Raw genomic sequence first — 19,221 nt, 5'->3', positions numbered from 1 at the left:
GGATTTTGTCTTTTGAGGCAGGGTCTTGCTATATATAGACTGTTTTCGAATTCTCTGTAGCCCAGGCTAGCCTCAGAGCTAAGGTGATTCTCCTAACTCATGTGCTACCACAGCCCAGGGTGAGTCATTAGGATTTTGAAATTGCTGGGTTATGTAAGTGAACAGTAAATGACTACCCAGTCAGGACGCACTTTTTAAGAGCCGGGACATTCTCTGTCAAATGAATCTGACTTTTTTCTTTGCTTAGGATCTGAAGGTGGTGATTGTCCGCTCCCTTCTATGATGCTGCTGTGACCCCTGTATTGAAGACATACATCTGCCATTTCATGCTGTTTCAACATGTTCAAAGGGAAAGCCCTTTGAACAGCTCCATCCCATGCCATTCCATGAATGGCCCAACTGTGAGCCTACAAAGCCCAGGCGGCTCCTCCTGTCTGTAGGATGGGTATTCTCTGTGTACATGCAGCCACAGAGTATGATGCCTGGAGAGGGGGGTGCAGTTCTCAAGTCATAGCCAGTGACTGTACGGCGAACCCTGCCTCCCTCCCATCCAAACCTTTTATCTCCTTGAAAAGGAACTCACTACTTAAGCACTTCTCTGATTCCCTGATTACATGTTCCATTTAGAGGAATGCTCCTTAGAACATGTGCTCAGTCAGCCTTGGTGTTCAGGGTGAAATTTTAGCTCGGGAAAAGACAGCTAGTACAAGGGGAAAAGGCTCGCTGTCCTCTCTCTCATCTGAGCTCACGATGGGTGAAGTTCATCTCCAGTACTCTGTGCTGTGGGGCAGCTCAGTGTTTGCTGTGAAAACCAGTTCTGCTTGCTCAACCTTGAAAATACACCACCGGATGGAATCTTCCAGAGAGGGAGAGGAAACCTGGCCTTCAGTCCTGGGTTTCTTTGAGCCGAACCCTCCTACTCCGTTGTTCCTGAATATTTGTTTAACCCTGCTTTAGTTTATTCATCACTTTATAAATACATTAAATATGTGAAACTGTTTTACTTCTTAGCTGAGAAAATACTGAGATGGGAGCACATTTCCACCAAGAAGTTTACAGAAGAGCACATTGTAACTGTGTAGACATGACTGTTAGTGTAGGAATGGTTTTACTAGAGATGACCTGCACATTAATGACCAACTTTACTAGGCTTCTGATTGGGGGGATTTATGCAAACAGTGTTTGAGGGAAGAGATGGCCAAGGACAGGCAATCATAATTTTTAAGGGGTTGGGCATTTAGTTCAGTGGTAGAGCACTTGCCTAGCAAGAGCAAGGCCCTGGGTTTGGTCCTCAGCTCTGGGAAAAAAAAAAGATTAATTTTTAATTATGTGCATATATGTTTGTGTGGGGGTTATATGCATGTCAGTACAGAGCCCATGGCAACCAGAAGAGGGTGATGGATCCCCTGGGTCTGGAGTTACAGACAGTTCTGAGCTGCCTGATGTGGGTGCTGGGAACTGAACTTGGATCCTCTTGAAGAGCAGTGAGTGCTCCTACCCACTGTGCTGTCTCTCCAGCCTGTGTTGCAGTTTCTCTTGAATGTTATATCATACCTGGGCACAGCACTCTTTGAGCTCGCTCACTGAGACAGGTGGTAAGGGGGAAGTCAGACTCCCCTGTGTGAATCCAGCTACTTGTCACCACTCTCCATAGGACAACTGTCTTGGAAATTCATTCTCAAGTGAGTCCTTGAGGGAGTTGCCAGAGTTAAAGTATGTGTCAAAGAATGGGCTTTGCCACGTGTGGAGGGTGAAACCACGTTTGCTTTCTTTCAGTATCTTTTCAAAGAGGTGGCGTCCTAATTTGGCAAGGGGCCTTCTGGTAAGCCGACATGATCGCAGTCTCTTAAAGTAACTGAAGAGAATTCTGGTCTTGCTTAGAACTTTTTCCATCCTTCCTGCTCTGTCCCATTCTCAGTGGTGATAGTGGAAAAACCTCACTAGCTACATAAGATTCCTCAATGCAAGGGGAAAAAACCCAAGCAAGGCCAGGTGGTGGCTGCGGCGCACGCCTGTAATCCCAGCACTCGGGAGGCAGAGGCAGGTGGATCTCTGTGAGTTGGAGGCCAGCCTGGTCTACAGAGCTAGTCCAGGACAGGCTCCAAAGCTACAGAGAAACCCTGTCTCAAAAAACCAAAAACAACAACAAAACCCAAGCAAACCCAAAACCCAAATCAAAACAGCTCAGATGACCATTTGAGCAAGACTGGTTCTACAGCAGTTAAGAGTGGTTCACTCCAGTGTGTTGACTTAACAGCTGATCTATGTTATCAACATTTTTTTTTTTTCATTTTGAAATTAGATCTTTCTTTGTATCCCTGGCTACCCTGCAACTCACTGTGTAGACCAGGCTGGTGTAGCTGGAAGTTTCTTGGTCCTACCTGGCCCTGCAGTCCAGCTGCTTATAAAATAATTACACAGAGGCTTATATTAATTACAAACTGCATGGCCTATAGCCTTAGCTTCCTGCTAACTAGTTCTCATCTTTTTTTTTTTTTAAGATTTATTTATTTATTTATTTGTTTGTTTGTTTGTTTGTTTTGTGTACAGTGTTCTGCCTGCATGTATCCCTGCAGGCCAGAAGAGGGCACTAGATCTCATTACAAGTGGTTGTGAGCCACCATGTGGTTGCTGGGAATTGAACTCAGGACCTCTGGAAGAGCAGTTGGTGCTCTTAACCTCTGAGCCATCTCTCCAGCCCAGTTCTCATCTTAAATTAACTCATTCTTATTAATCTATATGTTGCCACGTAGGCGTGGTGTTACCAGTCTGCTGGCATCTTGTTGCTCTTTGGGTGGCAGCTGGTGTCTCTCCCTACTCTACCCTTTTTTCTGTCTCTCTGCTTGGATTTTCCACCTGGCTGTAAGCTTTCTTGCCATAGATCAAATGGCTTTATTTATTATCCAATGGGAGCCACACATATTCACAGCATACAGAAAGATATCCCACAGCACCTCTTCTTTTCTATCTAATCAGAAAGGAAGGTTTTAACTTTAAGATAGTAAAATTATATATAACAAAACAGTTATTAAGCAAGAATTACAGTTACAATATTTGTATTTGGCAAAAGTAAAGAAAATATTTTATCATCTATCCTATTTTTGTGATTCTAAAATTTTATACCTAATTTATCTTTTATTATGACTAAGGAAAACTATAATTATAATTATCTAGTCTTCAACTCCATCAAAGACCCCAGAAGGATATAATAGTACCTAAGTAAACAGGAAGTAACTTCCAAAATTCTGGAAACATCTGGCTGCCTGGACAGTCATCCAAAGTTCCTCTGTAATGTTGGGGCATCCATCTTCAGCCTACAGGCCTACAGTCTCTGGCATAGTTTTCAGTGAAGTAGGAAATTTAAGGACTATTCCACCCATTCTGGCAAAGTTCATCAGTAATTTCAGTTTCTTCTGTGAAGCAGGAGCCCGAAGGGCCATCTTGCCTTGCAAAGTTCAGTGGTCACCTTCCTATGGGTCTTGCATGTCCAGTCCATACAACATTTTGTCAAGCAGTCCAGGCAAGAATAGTTTCTTGCCCAAATAGCTAACTTTTGCCATAAGGAAAGTAAACTCCATATAGAGTTTCTTCAATGCCCATCATCTTCTCTGAAGTAGATTGGTAATGCCAGGAGCAGGCATGTGTCAATGTCCAGAAAAGTCTAAGTTCTTAAAACATTTTAAATGCCATATTCTGTAGGTCTTTGAAGTGTTTGAAGATTTCCTACCTAATTGAAATATATCTATGTATACCCAGGAAACTTAACTAACACGACTAAGTTTTGACTGTTATAGATGACTATTAGTTTGTATTTCTTACCTATACATTACATTTTAAATGAGCTGCATAAACATAATATTTTAAACAAGATAGAAATATATATATACACACATATACAGTATAACAAAATTAACTTTAAATTTGTACCAATAACCTGAAATCCATACCAATGTAAAATATTTTGAGATTAACTGTTTTCTTAGATTAAAGCAGATTCAATAATCTACCCTTTTATTTCTGTATCATACATGTCTATATCCTATCCCCCTTTCTTCTTTTAGAAAGAGATTGACTATGACCAATAATAATTTGTAACCAAACCCTTAAACAAAGACAAACATCCATAATCCATTTTTTGGTGGGGGTAGTGGTGGGGAATAGTTCTCTAGGCTACTTCCTGCTGTTTGGAGGCACTGTTAATCTTATGAGGATCTTGAGAAAATTCAAGATAATGGTCAAGTCCTGGAAAGACTAGCTATAACCTTGTTGATAGATACCATCTGTCAAGGTTCAGGAGGTCTCACTTGATCAAATTTGATCCATCTTAACCTGGAGCAAATCCACAGCCTCTTGCTTCCTGTGGAAACAAAAGCAGAGCCTCCTTTCCAAAGCAACCCTAGATCCAAATTTTGAAGTCAAGATACCTTTAAAATACATACATATATATATATATATTAGTTTAACTCAGCAGTTTTTACAACAAATGTCTCCCGTTAAAAATCCCAAAGAAAACACAATTGAGACTGAGCAATTTCCATCTTTATGTGTCTTATCATATTTTTATATATTATTTTATTTTTAAGACTTTATTTTATTTTTTGACATCTATATTCTTTCTCTTCTCTCTTTCAAGCCTATGTACCTTTTACACACACTGTGAACTGTTTAGCATTTTATTCCATCTAAATCTGCCTTATTGTGAATCTATAATCCTTTTCTGGCCAGGAGAGATTTTAAACTGTTAATCTACATAGCTAGGATGAAAATGGCTACTGACTCTGCCCTCCTCAACTTCCCAGCATGGGAGGTACATTTACCACCACTCTGGGAGGCAGTGGGTCTATGCCTCCATCCAGCAGTGTGTAGCGCAGAAACCTCTTTTTTTCTTTCTTTTTTTTTGTCTGTACTAGCAAAAGCTATAGCCACCCTGCAGTGTGCTTCTCGGCTTGGAGACACTTCTGTGTACTGTGCAAGCATCTGCCATACTGTAGGTCAAGCCCACAAGCCATGAACCTGCCACACTGAAGCTCAAGCCTGCACACTGTGTGGCTTCTCTGTATCACAGCTTGCTTGAGAGACGCAGCTAAAAACATGCTTCCTAGTTGTATTTTTTTTAAAAAGCTGTTTCAGGTTTTGGGTGGAAATTCTTGCTACCATGTCTGGGTGCCAAATGTAGCTGGAAGTTTCTCTGTCCCCCGCCCCCCAGCCCTGCAGTCCCTCACCTGCTTATAAAATAATTACACAGAGGCTTATATTAATTATAAACTCCATGGCCTATGGCTTCAGCTTCTTGCTAACTAGCTCTTTCATCTTAAATTAACCCATTCCTATTCATCTGTATGTCACTACATAGCTGTGGCGTTACTGGTCTGCTGGCATCTTGCTGCTCCTTGGGCGGCGGCTGGCATTTCTTCCCCACTCTACCATTCTCTCTGCTTGGATTTCCCACCTGGCTGTAAGTTTTCTTGCTATAGGCCAAAACAGCTTTATTTATTATCCAATGGGAGCCACACTTATTTACAGTATACAGAAAGATATCCCACAGCAGGCTGGCCTCCAACTCACAAAGATTTGCTTAGTTCTGCTTCCCATGTGCTGGATTTAAGGTGTGCCCCAGTCACTTAAAGCCAGTTTTCTCCCTGCCCCTCTCACTTATAGGGTCTAAGATAAAACTGGGAAAAATATTGTGGAGATATATGTAATTTTAACCATTATAAAACATACAGTTCCGTGGCTTTAAGTACACTTATATTTCACAACTATCACCATCTATTTTATTTATTTTCTTATTTCTGTGAAGGGATGCCATGACCAAGGTGACATATGAAACAAAACATTTAATTGGGGCCTTACAGTTTCAGACAGTGATTCTGTGACCACCATGGTGGAGAGCAAGGCACCAGGCAGGCAGACATGGTGCAGTAGCTCAAAACTCCCATCCTATCCACAAGCCTGAGGCAGAGAGAGACTGGGCCTGGCCTGGGCTTCTTGGAATTTCAAAGCTCACCCCCAGTACCACACCTCCTCCTACAAGGCCACATCTCCTAATCCTCCTGAACAGTTCCTTCAGCTAACATGGGGCCATTCTCATTTATTTTCCAAACTGGAATGCCACATCCATTGAACAGTCACACACACACACACACACACACACACACACACACACACACACACACACCACCTTTATTCCCAGCTCCTAATGACCATATTTGCTCTCTCTCCATGAAGATACTCTTGACACCTCATCGAGGTGACATTTGAGAGGATTGTCTTTTTTTGGGCTTGCCTGCTTCCCTGAGCTCACACCATGTCTTCATGCTCCTTCAGGGTGGGAGCAGACCAGGATTTCCGTCCTGCTTACTGAGCAGTGTCCGGTTGCACGTTGGAGCTGCACTTTGTTTTTCCCTTTATCCACTGATGGCCAAGGAGAACGGTGCCAAGCTCGGACATGGACATGTGTGTCCTGCTTTCAGTTTTGAGTCCACACACAGACGCAAATTGCCAGCTTGGTTCTCACTTAGTGTTTAGCATTTTAAGCTCAGCTGGTCTGTTTTTTTGTACCATTTTATATTCCCATGGTTACTGACATTTTTCTTCAACTTTCAGACATAATACTCTTCACACTCGCCCCCAGTCTTGTGATTATCTGTCAAAGAAATAATCTAGGTTCATTTTTACCTGAAATTTAAGCACAAATGGAAGATTATGAATGTTGGGAGTTGGATTTGGCAGAAACAGTGTGCATTGCTAATGTTTCTATGAGCAAATTCTCCAGGTGCTTTCAGAGCGCAATCTCCAGCCCTTCAGGTTTTGGGTGCACATCTTTCATGTTTTCTGTAGTTACAAATGTGAGGCAGAAACTCTTCAGTTCTTTTCATACGATCTCTTCTGGTTTTCCACGTTCATCACTTCTAAAAGAATTTTTAAAGATTTATGTATTTTTATTTTATGTGTATGCATGTTTCACCTGAATGTATGTATGTGCACCATGTGCGTGCTCAGTGCCCATAGAGACCAAAAGAATGTGTGAGATCCTCAGAACTGGAGTTATAGACGGCCGTGAGGCACCATGGGAACTGAACCTGGGTCCTCTGCAATAGCAGTCAGTGCTGTTAACCTCCAAGCCATTTCTCCAGCCCCAAACATTTATTTGTTTTCTTGTTTGTTTGTTTATTTATTTATTTAGTGTGTGTGTGTGCATGTGACGTGCGTGTACATATGCATGCCATGGCTCACATGTGGAGGTCAGGGGACAGTTTGCAGGAGTTGTTTTCCCCTCCCCCACGTGGATCCCAGGGATTGAACACGGATCCTTAGTGGCAGATGCTCTTACCTGCTGAGCCATTTTGCCTGCCGCTCTGAAGCTTCCTACATGGAATACTTTCCCTTTTCAACACATGTAAGTTTCCTGCTTGTGAGAGGTAAACTCTTGGCCCCATGATATTTAGTGTGGGCTTGTGTTACCAGGGTCACCACATGCTCATCATCCCTGGGAGAGGTAGAAAAGCACTCTGGGAAAATCAACAGTGCTAAAGCATCTATTCAGAAAATGAACTATCCAGTGAAGCTACCCACCCCGAGAGCTTCAGGGGCCAGTGGGGGTGGCTGGCAGGAAGTCTGCATGACTACGTGAGATTCAATGTGGCTAGAGTTAAGCAGGCAAAGCTACCCTCACCGCCTGAGGCTGTGCCTTTTCACTTCTCCAAACAACAGTGGCCTCTGACCTTGACTTCCCCCGCAGTTCCTTGTTGCCCTTTGCCCAGACACATGTGGGTACAACGAGGCAATCAGAACAGTCCCACCGGTGACTGTTCTAGTGGGCGAGTCTTCTGGATACAGCCATCAGATGTGCTAGAGGTTTTCTCTGAGATCACTAAGTGGAGCAAAACTCTGTCTGTAATTGAATTACTCAGTGTGTACCTAGGAGTTTCTAGCTAGTATGGGAATGGCTGTTTCTACATGAGATTCCATTTTGTGTGTGCGTGTGGGGGTGTGTTGCCTTCCTATATTATCTTTTACAACAAAGCATATGCTGTTTAATGCTTCTGCAGGGTTAGCCCATGTATCATCAAGAACACCCTATAGTGTGTCAGGATGTGGGCAACAACCTTTCTGGCTTCTCTCTCCGTTGTTTGAATTAGCTTTGTCTTGATCCTTCATGAGCACTTTGTGTGTGTCCAGTGTTCCTGTTTAGTGAGTAAACCAGAACCAAATAGCCTTTCCTCCCCTCCTTCCTTCATTTTTTAATTTGAAAGAACAATATTTTTCCATTTTTGAGACAGCATCCCACTCTATAGCTCAAGCTTGCCTCCAATTCAGGTCAATGCTGTGCCTCTACAGGGATGTTAGCCATGGGCTGGTCCGAATAGCTTTTCTATGAAAAACCAATAGAAACAACCCTTCAATTGGAGTACTCACAAGACTTTATTTTTTAGAAAATCATGCTTCACTGCAGTAGATAACAATATTGTTTTCCCACACATGGGAGTTAAAAAATACATCTGTGTAACATTAACCTGTAATGTAATCGTCAAGTTCAGATGCTTCTGCTGTCTCTTCACCTGCTGCAATGCACAGGCAGCTCTACAATTCTGTCTTCAGCAGCTTGAGAGCTTTCTTCATGTTGTCCAGCACTGGTGGGAGAAACATTAGGACAGCCAGGTTACTATCAGAAATGACGAAGTTTGAACAAACATGGCCCCTATAGGCTCAGATATTTGAATGTTTGGTCCCTAGCGGGTGAACTGTCTGGGAAGGATTAGAAGGTGCGGCTTTGTTGGAGGTTTATCACTGGGGGTAGGTGAGTTTCAAAAGCCCAGGCCAAGCCCATTCCCTCTCTCTGACTCCTGCTTATGAATCAGATGTGAGTTCTCAGCAATTGCTCCAGCACCATGCCTACCTGCCTGCCGTGTTCCCATCATGATGGTCAGACTCATGGTCTGACACTGTAAGCAAGCCCGCTGTAGAGTCAGTTGCCTTGGTCATGGTGCCTCTTTACAGCAAGAGGAAAGTGGCTAAGACAGACACCAGTGATACAGTGAGCCCTGGCGTTAGGGCTGGATCCATGGTTTGACAGTGTCCTATAGTCCTAGGGGGAGCAGTTGGCATTCCACTGCTCTTTTTCTTCTGTTGTCAAGGGCAGTGGATTTTGTTGACAATGCAGTTCTCAGGCCTTCCTTAGCAATCCCTCCTCCAAGCCTTTTCATCCCAGAGCTGCACAAGCTGTCAGCAGCAGACTGTTTTGGCTAATGTAGATGCAATTTTAATTTTCATTTAATTAATTAACTTATTTGGACCAGGCATACTTGTCCTCTGGCTAGTCTAGAACTTTCTATATAGAATAGGATGGCCTTGAACTCACAGAGATTAAAGGCATGGCCCACCTCACCTGGTTTAGAAGATTTTCAATCATGTTCATGAGAAATATTATCAGGTGTGTGCAGCTACTGCAAGTTATTTTAGAAGCCTGGGGATGGTCAGCCCACCAAGGGTTTTTGTACAGATGAAGTCGTCCATCCCCACAAAAACTTTGTACTTATTTCTTATCAATGGGACAGGCTCAGAGAGGCTGAGTTGTTTACTAAAGTCACACAGCTGACAAGTGCCAAAACTGCTGCTCAGGAGCCCAAACTTGAGACCATCCTCAGCAGCAGCAGCAGCAACCGGTGAAATGGAGTGAGGCGTCTGGATGATGTACTATTCCCTTCTACAAGTAATTATTAAACAGGGAAGGCATGGTGATTTTACCTGTTTGGGTATCTGCACTTAACGTGTTCCACCTTATGAAGACATACCCTGAATCTCACAAATGCCCACGCTTGGAACATGCTGCCCTCTGTCCCAATGCTCTCCCTGGAGACATGGCTAGTGCACCGTGGGAGTGTGTGCTCATGTTCACTAGGTCCAGGCTTTCCTCCCCAGCGTAGTTACTAGTGTAAGTCTGTACAGTCTAACAAAGTTCATTGCAGCCGCTGAGAACGTATCCCCAGTGTGCATACTGAATGTGGCTGGTGCCACTCAAAACCGAGGTTGTCGTCTCATTAATATTAATTTAAAATCAAATAGTGTATATGGGTAATGGCTAAGGTTGGGATAGTGAGGTTCTAGAAGCCACTGCAAGACTGGTCCTAGGACAAAATCCAATTTCTCCCCAGAAGAACCTTTTTCGCCCTCACCCGTCATATCCGGCAGCTGAGAAAGTGAGTAAGCCACTCTCCGGATCATTTGCCCATGATGATCTCAAGTTGAACCTGAGTTTCACCACAGCAAAATGAACTAAATTATTTTCCTTCTCATTGTTTGGGGGAAATGAAGCAAGCCTGTTGTGATCTGCGGCAGCACTCTGTGACAGAGGGTTTGTGTGCTGTTGTGCAGGGAGAAAAGCTGGGGGGGGGTGTTGGTAAGAGTCTCCTGGAGGAGCCGATACCCCAACTGAATGATTTATCCTTCGTTGAGATGTTTCCAAAGCGGGCGATGGAGTGAAGCATGTGATTTGCCGACAGGCAAAAAGTTAGTCTGGGTCAAACTGATTCTCTGGCACCCCTGGGCAGGGGCCTAGCCCGCCTCTGTCGGGCCTCTCCCCATCGCTATAGCAACACAGATATATAGTCAACACTTACACAGAGCTATGTCGGAAGGCTCATAGGCGTAGAGACGGTTTGAGTATCTTCCGGTGATGTCTGCCCTCACGGTCAGGGATGGGTCTGCAAAGACAGAACAAGGATGAAACACCTCTGCTTCCAGGGAGCCTACAGTGTGTGTTGGAGCTGTTGTGTCTGTACCCGGTGGAAGAAACTGTCCAGCAGTGTGGCCCTCCGCCTGCCTTCTGCTACCCCGCCCAGGAGTTCTCACCCGAGCAGTGTGGAGTAAAGAACATTCAGCAGTGGCTCAGTGCCGCTCTGGAAAAGGTTTCGAAGCCTGCCATCCTATCTAAGCACCCTGAAAACTGGACGGTGCATATTTTGTGGGGGTTCTTTGTGAAAATACTGCCGTGAGATTTTTTAAAGCAATTTTGTTGCTCCTGATCGGCATCCCTAAGAATAGCCTCGGTAATTGGATACTTCTAATGCTGGCATTTGGTTATGATTATCCTCCATCGAGGGGTTTGAAAGGGAAAGATGGAATGAAGCACGTGATTTGCCGGGGAGGGGAGGGGCTAACCTGGGTCAGATATTGTCTTTTTTTTTTGTTAGTTAATTTTCAGTATTATTTTTTGTTTGCTTGTTTGTTTTGGACAGAATCTCATTCAGTAGCCCAGGCTATGTACATGAGGTTGACTCCAAATTCATTACAATTTTCCTGCCTCAGCCTCCTAAGTGATGGAATTTTAGATCTGAGCCACCATGCCCAGTTTATACAATGAAAGCCAGGGCTGGTTGCATACTGGATAAGCACTCTGCTAACTGAAATATATCCCCAACCTTCTTTCTTTCTTTAAACAAAACAATGCAAGTCCCTGAGCACAGCAGAGTCAGATAACTACACAAGGCACTTTCCACTTTTATTTTTTAATACTTTGTGGTTTTAATCAGCTGCATTTTAAAAATAGAGATTTATGAGTTTTCCCTTTCTTCTCTCGTTAAATATCCTTCTAGGTTTAGATCCATTGGTCAAGCTGAGCATGGTGGTGCATGCCAGTAATCTCAGCACTTGGAGCTGGGAGGTAGGAGGATCAGGGGTTCAAGGTTATTCTTGGCCATATAAAGAGTTTGGGGCTAGCCTGCACTACATGAAACTGTCTCAAAAAGCAAAAGACAACAATGAAACCCCCAAACACATACATTCATTCTGTCATATTTTTATGTAAGTTGAAATTATGTAATTAATGAAAAAAGGATACTTTAAAGGCATGGAGCATCCAGAAGAACAGTAAGGGAGTATGGAGAGGTACAGACACTTTTGCTCTGGAAGGGGTGACTGAGGGGAGGTGTGGGACTTGATGGGAGAGCATTTGCCAAGTACGAACAAGCTGGACTCCTAAAACTGGAAGGGGGTGGTGGTGCTGATAAAAATGAATGTCCTCAAATAGAGAAGATGACATGTGAGAACCAGTCGGATGTTTGCAGTCTGTCCTTTCCTGGAGGGGACTGTCTTTGTCACTTCAGCATGTCGGGCCAGGACCAACAGACCAGAAGCAGAGATTCATTTGTTCAATAGACTTAGCAATGGTGCCTCCACATGAGAGGATACAAAGACACAGTTAACCTTTCTAGAGAATTAACACAAGGCCTTTACACATATGCTCATGCACTTACACTACTTGGAGTGTCTTACAAACCACGGCTTCCTACATCACACCCCTAGAGAACCTAATCACTGGTTTGCGACACAGCCAGGGCAGCTGTGTTTTCAAATCTTCATGGGATTCTAACCCTCAGCCAGCATGGAGAACCAGTGAGCTTCACAAGTTAGAGCATTGCGATTTGTACTATGGCTGAAGGCAAAAATGCTGATGAATATGCTCAGAAACTTCAGGAGATTTTCAGAAAAGTCCCGTCTAAGGCAGAGCTAGAAAACCCCAGATTGCACCAGTGTTCAGACTCTTCCACAAATAGTACTCTAGTTCAGCCCTTCTTGTTTTTCCTGTCACTTACTTCTCTCTGCCCTGAATTTTACTTTTAATGTAAGCTTTGATGGCTTATCCAGGTTGCCCACTTGATGAGCTCTGCTAGGCAGTGGCCTTAATTACAATTTAAGTGACAAACCTCATATATTTCTTAAGCTATTCAACAAACACTGAGAGCCTATCACAGGATCACACTGGGCTTGAATGGTGGGCAGAAACCTGTAGCTCTGCCATGTAATATAGCATCCTCCCATAAGGACAAAGGAAAAGCTGAGTAACTGATAGCCAGTGAAGAAAACATGGCCCTGCCTTCACAGATGTGCTTGGAGCAGAAGGTGGGAAGTAAAATGAGCAGAGGAGGAGATAAGTCATGTGGGGAAATGGTACTTTACCCTTTCGGATGAAAGTATATTGTGAGATTTAGCATTATCCTGCCCAGAATGCCAGGCCCCTTTGGAGGTCAGTGACCTTGCTCATAGTGAAGTGGCCGTTGAGGTTGGGGAAATAGATGGGGAAGTGTCATAATCTCCAGTGTGTCTTATGTCGCTGGAACACCCACTTACCCACAAACAAAATTCTGGGTACATACTGTCCGTCAGGAGAAAGGTGCTTGTCTGTCGTTTCATACTGAGATAAAAAAACAGAACAAAACAAAAAGCTGTTTGTTTATTCTTTAGGTGTTTTCAAACCTGCCAATGCAAAAATGTGTCTGTTAAATCTTCCTGGAACTAGAAAGGGCACCGTGAGCGGTGAAACACAGTTGTTATGAGAGGGCTGCGGGTTGGAAAAGGTTATAGACTATACAAACGGAAGGAGAGCTTCAGGGATGGGCAAGGAGACTAGTGGGGTGGAGGAAGCAGAGTGCACATGAAGACGCCACGGTGGAGGAATCCATTACTTTCCAGACTCATTTAAAAGCTAACCAGAGGGCCGGAGAGATGGCTCAGAGGTTAAGAGCACTGACTGGCTGCTCTTCTAGAGGTCATGAGTTCAATTCCCAGAAACCACGTGGTGGCTCACAACCATCTACAAGGAAATCTGCTTCCCTCTCTGGCCTGCAGGCATACATGCAGGCAGAACACTCTACATATAATAAATAAACAAATAAACCTTAAAAAAAAAACAGCAAAGAGAATGTGTTTCGTACTGTGCCATGGGCCTAAGGCACTGCCAGGGAGTCTCTTCTGCAGAGAGTTTACAGCACAGACGAGAAGACAAGCATCTTAGAATGGAAAGAGCAGCAAGTGATACAGGACTGGAGGAAGCAGCTAACGGATTTGATACTCAAAGAACAGAACAGCTCAAGGAGGAAGACTCGGGGCAGCTGTGATTGGATGGGTAGGAGACCATTTGTCCTAGGGTAGAAAACATGGAGGGCTGGTGAGGAGGAAGTGAGCCAGGACTGGAGGGAGATGGGCAAAGGCAGTGATGTGCAAAACACCAAAGTCGGTTACTATAGCAACACAGAGATCCTGACCACCACCGAAGAGTATTTTTCAGATAAGATTATTAATTACCACATTACAACATAAGTGTGCCACATACATTACTAAGAAAGAGGCAGAGGATGTGGCCCAGTGGTAGAATATTCCTCGGCATGTGCCAGGTGCTGGCCTCAATACCAGCAATGCAAATTTTTCAAAAAAAAGTTATTAATAAAGTAAAAGGGTTTGGGTTTCTCATCTGTGAGATGGGTACTTGGAGAAGATTCTAGTTACTGCAGCATGCCTGAGATGCACAGAAAAATCAGACGTGGCACCCAGAGGAGATGTGGGTATGGTGAGGGAACTTACAACCAGGTTGAGGAGAATGAACTGCTCTGCCAACTTCTGGATTTCCTTGCTGTCAGCGAACACTTTCTTCAAAGCTGTGACACAGGAAGAAAGTCATGGAGCGTTTGTCTCAGTTTTGGTCAGAACCCTTATTGTCTGTGGCCTTTTAAGCTGAACAGTGTTATAAATGCAATACCTACGTTTGCTCCTCCAGCAAACGTTATTGAATGACTACAAAGTAGCTGACATGATTTTATAGACTAGGAAAAGTGTCTTGAATAGAAAAGCACGTGCAACTTCCGGACCCCAGATGCTGATGTAGGCATTGCAGCATAAACTAGCACACTCTACATATGTAACTCCGTGTATAGGTACATACGGAGGGGAAAATAAAGTGAAGCAAAGGCTTGAAGAGCTATTAATTTGTCATGGCAGATCTTTTTAAAGAGGTAATGCTGAGGTCAGAGAGTGGTTAATCTGGGGGGCAGATTGCCCAGGCTATCGGAGACAGGTCGCTGTGGGCAGAGAGGGCTATAAGAGTAACAGCCTTGGTTAATAGGGATGAACTGATTGAAGGCAAGCTGGGTAGACTGGGAACAAGGGACCATGACAGGAAAAGAAAACCATGTGCTGGCCGGATGGGGTCCAGCCTTGAAGGCCATGGCCAAGAGTCCAGGTTTAATTTTACTTGTCACATGAGTGAAGGATCTGATTTGTGTGGAACAGCTTCAGTCTGGCTTCTGTGCAGAGGTCCGACTGGTGTGTTGTAGTATCGTGGACAAGGTGTGATGTTGGCTTGCACTAAGGTGGTTGGGTTTGGGCAAGAAGGGTTACCTAATACACAGAGACCAGCGGGAAGTGAAAACACAGAGCCCCTTGAGCTAGAATTACTAAGTGACACCAGTGATGGGTCTACTACACCAAACGTGGGGAGCCCATGCAACCACGTGGGGTGCATGTCCATGAAGCTAGTACTGACTGGAGATGTTTTAATGGAAATCCAGTGGTATTTGCTGACATATCGGATGGAAAAGGGTGTAAGGAGCATGGACCCCAGCGTTTCTTACTCAAAATGTGCACCAGTAGTTAATTCAAAACATGGAAACACTCGCATTTCTTTTAAGATGTTTTAAAATATTCTTTCTTTCTTTTTTTTTTTTGAGCTGAGGCTCGAACCCAGGGCCTTGCACTTGCTAGGCAAGTGTTCTACCACTGAGCTAAATCTAAAATATTCTTTCAAGAGTGCTAGGTTCTAGGAATGTATAGATGAGTGATCCAAACCCTGACCCCACATAGAAGCCTGTAAAAGAAATTTAGAAGAACGGATTACCTTGACTGTGTGGACACTCGTCCAAGTGATGGATGATCATCAAGGGTCTGTTGCTGTGAGAGAGATGAGATTGGATGTTTAATAGGATGCCACGAACATCTGATAGTCATCACTAGATGGCGCTCATGTAACTGGTGGCCTTACCTAGTCTTGGATTTGTATAAGGCTTCTTCATAAGTCTGAGTCCAGATGAGTTGATCGCCCCAACCTAGAACAAGAGGAGTTGGTATCTTTAAATCCATCACAGTCTCAGGCTCAAACCTGCTGAAAAGTAGTGGTAAAGACCCGGATAATGTGGACTTAGTAAAAGAACAAAAGTCTTGGAGCAGGGAGACCTGTTTACTAACAATGCTAAATCTAGGGGAAAAAAAAATCCCCAAATATCTTCAGTGTACACATTTAATACCAAGAGTCAGGGAGTTCTTATGAATTAAGTTGCAGTTGGGAGCCAACAAAGCATTGACTTCTACCTCTGGAGAGGGTCTGGGGCAGTTTGGGCCGAGAGTCCTTTGGGTCCTTTTTGGCTCCTGGTTTGACTGTGGTGTCTTTGGCCAGAGTATAGGAGAGGGCCACAAGGAGCAGGAACACTGACACTGAGATTTTCTCCATGGCAAATCTACATGGGAAATAAACAGAAAGGGATTAGAATCTCCAGAGTACATCACAGCAGAGGAGAGCAGCAGGAACCAGGTTACACTGAGGTAAGACACAAGGCGGGAATGGAAGGCTGCCTTCCACATGATGAGGAATTTCCCGGGAACACTTCCTGTGGGGTCTACACATCTACGGCCCATCTGCCAGCACCGTCTCCACTTTCCCTACCAGTGAGTATATGATATTTGTTTTATCTTACCTTGCAACAGAATAATAAATATATTTTAAGGAAATATCTAACTAGGTGGATGTATATACTCTGCTGCTAAGGAAATGCACATTTAAAAGTTATACTAAAAAAGCATAGTACTGGTAGGTAATTTGGAGGTACCTCTTTTCCCCCTTCCCTGATTTCTCACCATGTAGATGAAGACTCTACAGTTCAGAGAGATGGAAAGATTTTGGGGCTGAGTTCAGAGAAAAAGTGCTGAGTTCCATCATCTCCCCTCCCTGAGACAGTCACCTGAAACAGACATCTTTACCCTTACAGCGAGATGGACACATTGCCCTTGAGGAATGGATATGAATAGCATGGTCACATTCTTACTTCATTTAGGGCATGCAAGCTTCGCCTTAGGGCTGGATACTAATGCTGTTTCCCCCTACTGGAGGATCTGCTCAAATGTTGTTAGCTATGGACTGTCTGAGACACATAAAACGGACCTTCTTTGCCCTTGTCTGGGCCTGTGTGGCAGGGGAGGGCATCCACTCCAGTGCACAGATGTATGTGGTGATGTACGTGACAGAGAGAACAAACATAGGCTGTTTCTTTGTTAAATTCACTTTTCTCCCCCTCTGGTATTTGACAGTAATTACTTGGAAAAGCTGCAGCTGATGATCAAGAATAGGGCTGTAAGTGACAAGAAATGTGTGTGTGTGTGTGTGTGTGTGTGTGTGTGTGTGTGTGTGTGTAAAGGAAAGGCAAGTAGGTTGTGTTTCATGTCACCGGAAGTACCGATGGACCATACCATGGGCTGCTGCAGACTTCAAATCTGGAAATGCCAAATGCTAAATCTGCCCAGAAAGCAGAAAGAACCACACTGTCCATCTCTAGTATGGGTATAGTTCTGGATTAAGTCTATCTACAAAGGAAGCAGGGTAGATCATCCTGGTTTAAGAGCTTTGAAGAGGGAAGGTCCTCAGAATCTGTGAGCTTGAATGGGAAGCTTTGCTAGACATTAGGTGATTAAAAAGAAGTCACTTATTTACCAACCCAAGTGAAGGCTTAAAATAAACTGGCCAACTGTTATCCAAGTCATAGTATACAGCCACACAGTGGCTCAGAAAAGATACAAGGTAAAGCAGTGACATAATGTTATAAATTTCTACATTCATAAGGATGCAGGAATGCTAACAATTTTTTTATCTTCTAAAATTCTGCAATAACAGCGTAAGCGTAGTATAAGCTAGCAATACCTAGCAGCTCTCTCGGTGTCATGACTTCTGTTTAGTATTTAAAATGGATGAGGTGCCTCATGTGAGAATTATTATATTTCTGGAACACAAGCTGGTTCAGAAGTATGGATTAACTTCTTTGACTTTATCAACAAATATTTGAATATATTATTGTATAAGCACTCACAGATATCGAACATATAAAAGTAAATTGGTGGCAAAGTTCTGTATTTAGTCCATTGTCAATTCCTGCTTTACACATGGCTCTTAGGACTCTACAGATTATGAGCTGGAACTATTGATATATGTGTTTTATGGCAGGATGAAACAAGGAGGGCTAATATAATACTGCTGTACAAACATCCCGCTCTGAGATGGCTTTCTGGGATTCAGTACTGAGTCTTCATGATGAGAACAGTCTGTCTGCAAACATTCTACTCTACAGACATCTTCATAAACCCCTCAAAGCCCACAGCGCCCATGCTCAAAGGCATTATTGCAGGACTGATCATTTGCAGGCCCTCTCCACCCCCAGGCCTCTGATCCTCTGGAACTGGGGCATTTTACTGTCATTCCCCAATCTTGTGTTAATGAATGTCCTTGCTATAGGTTCCAGTGACTCTTGCTGGTGCTTCAGAAAGTGCCCAAGGCCCCTCTCGGACAGTCCTAAAACCTGCAGAAGCATAAAGCAAACTGTTTCCTGATTTGCAATAAGATATTCCCGGGGGCAATCTGAGCTGAGTTTTCACAGGGAAAAGCCTGTGGCCTTTGCATTACCTAGTGGGAGGGGAGGGGAAGAGGCAGGGCTGACACAGGATTTCCTGCACCCTAACCCAGGTTTGAAAACTCTTCAGTTCACCCACCCACTCACAAACCTCCAGTTTCCTGAGGAGGAAAGCGTCACACTGCACCTAGGCAGGAACATGATACTTGCTACTTTTAGCCAAAGAAAGGCCCCAGCAAGCTTCTGCAGGTGGGCTGACACTCTTTCCAGAGCCTGCTTCCTGCCCTGGGAATGTTGCTTCCATCAGTCAGTTGGAGGCCAGAGCTTAGCTATTGTGCATTGACTTACCTGAGCTCCCCACCCTCCTGCTTTGTGTGAGCTGCCCAGGTTGCCGTCCAAGCTTCTGAATGTGCCAGCAGAGCCCTGAGCCTCTATTTATGGGCAGAACACACCCCAATCCCACCCACTAATCCTGTTTCCTCAAGCTGCTAACTCGAAGCAAACTTTCCTTCTTCCAAGCAATTGTCTTTTCTGAGTTAAAAAGTTCCTATGATTTAAAAGCAATCATAGCAAAAGCTTTTTTTCCTTTCCTTTCCTTCCTTTCTTGTTTCTTTCTTCTTCTTTTTTTTTTTCTTTTGTAAGCGTACTTTTGGTGAAAGTATTATTGTCAGGAGTTTTGGAAAAGCTGGGCAGTGTGCCAAATCCAGGTAAGCTTTAAATGAAGACATTTGATTGGGCAGAAGGTTGATTTGTCTGTATGTGATTGGATGGAAGTTGTAGT

At 43.8% G+C, this 19,221-nt stretch overlaps 1 protein-coding gene across 1 annotated transcript; it reads right to left on the bottom strand.

The window, feature by feature from the left end:
* Nucleotides 1-8,406: 8,406 nt before the first annotated feature.
* Nucleotides 8,407-18,828, bottom strand: Agr2 (anterior gradient 2, protein disulphide isomerase family member). Its single transcript, XM_036206678.1, has 8 exons — nucleotides 18,789-18,828; nucleotides 16,138-16,283; nucleotides 15,812-15,875; nucleotides 15,668-15,720; nucleotides 14,359-14,432; nucleotides 13,129-13,192; nucleotides 10,620-10,703; nucleotides 8,407-8,633 (listed from the first exon to the last, which is right to left on the bottom strand). The coding sequence occupies exons 2-8, from the start codon at nucleotides 16,274-16,276 to the stop codon at nucleotides 8,584-8,586; spliced, it is 528 nt and encodes a 175-aa protein (XP_036062571.1). The 5' UTR covers nucleotides 16,277-16,283; nucleotides 18,789-18,828; the 3' UTR covers nucleotides 8,407-8,583.
* Nucleotides 18,829-19,221: the final 393 nt, after the last annotated feature.

This window comes from Onychomys torridus, chromosome 14, assembly GCF_903995425.1.
Source record: "Onychomys torridus chromosome 14, mOncTor1.1, whole genome shotgun sequence".
NCBI lineage: Eukaryota > Metazoa > Chordata > Mammalia > Rodentia > Cricetidae > Onychomys > Onychomys torridus.
The sequence above is the reverse complement of the archived record's forward strand: the minus strand, read 5'-3'. Positions and strand labels throughout refer to the sequence as shown.

Bases quoted from the DNA above. Each gene is read 5' to 3' on its own strand.
- Agr2 (XM_036206678.1), bottom strand. From the start codon at position 16,276: ATGGAGAAAATCTCAGTGTCAGTGTTCCTGCTCCTTGTGGCCCTCTCC. The intron at 13,193-14,358 runs GTAAGTTCCCTC...TTTTTATCTCAG, and splicing joins TCATTCTCCTCAACCTGGTT to TATGAAACGACAGACAAGCA. The intron at 10,704-13,128 runs GTAAGTGGGTGT...CTGTCTTTGCAG, and splicing joins ACCCAGAATTTTGTTTGTGG to ACCCATCCCTGACCGTGAGG.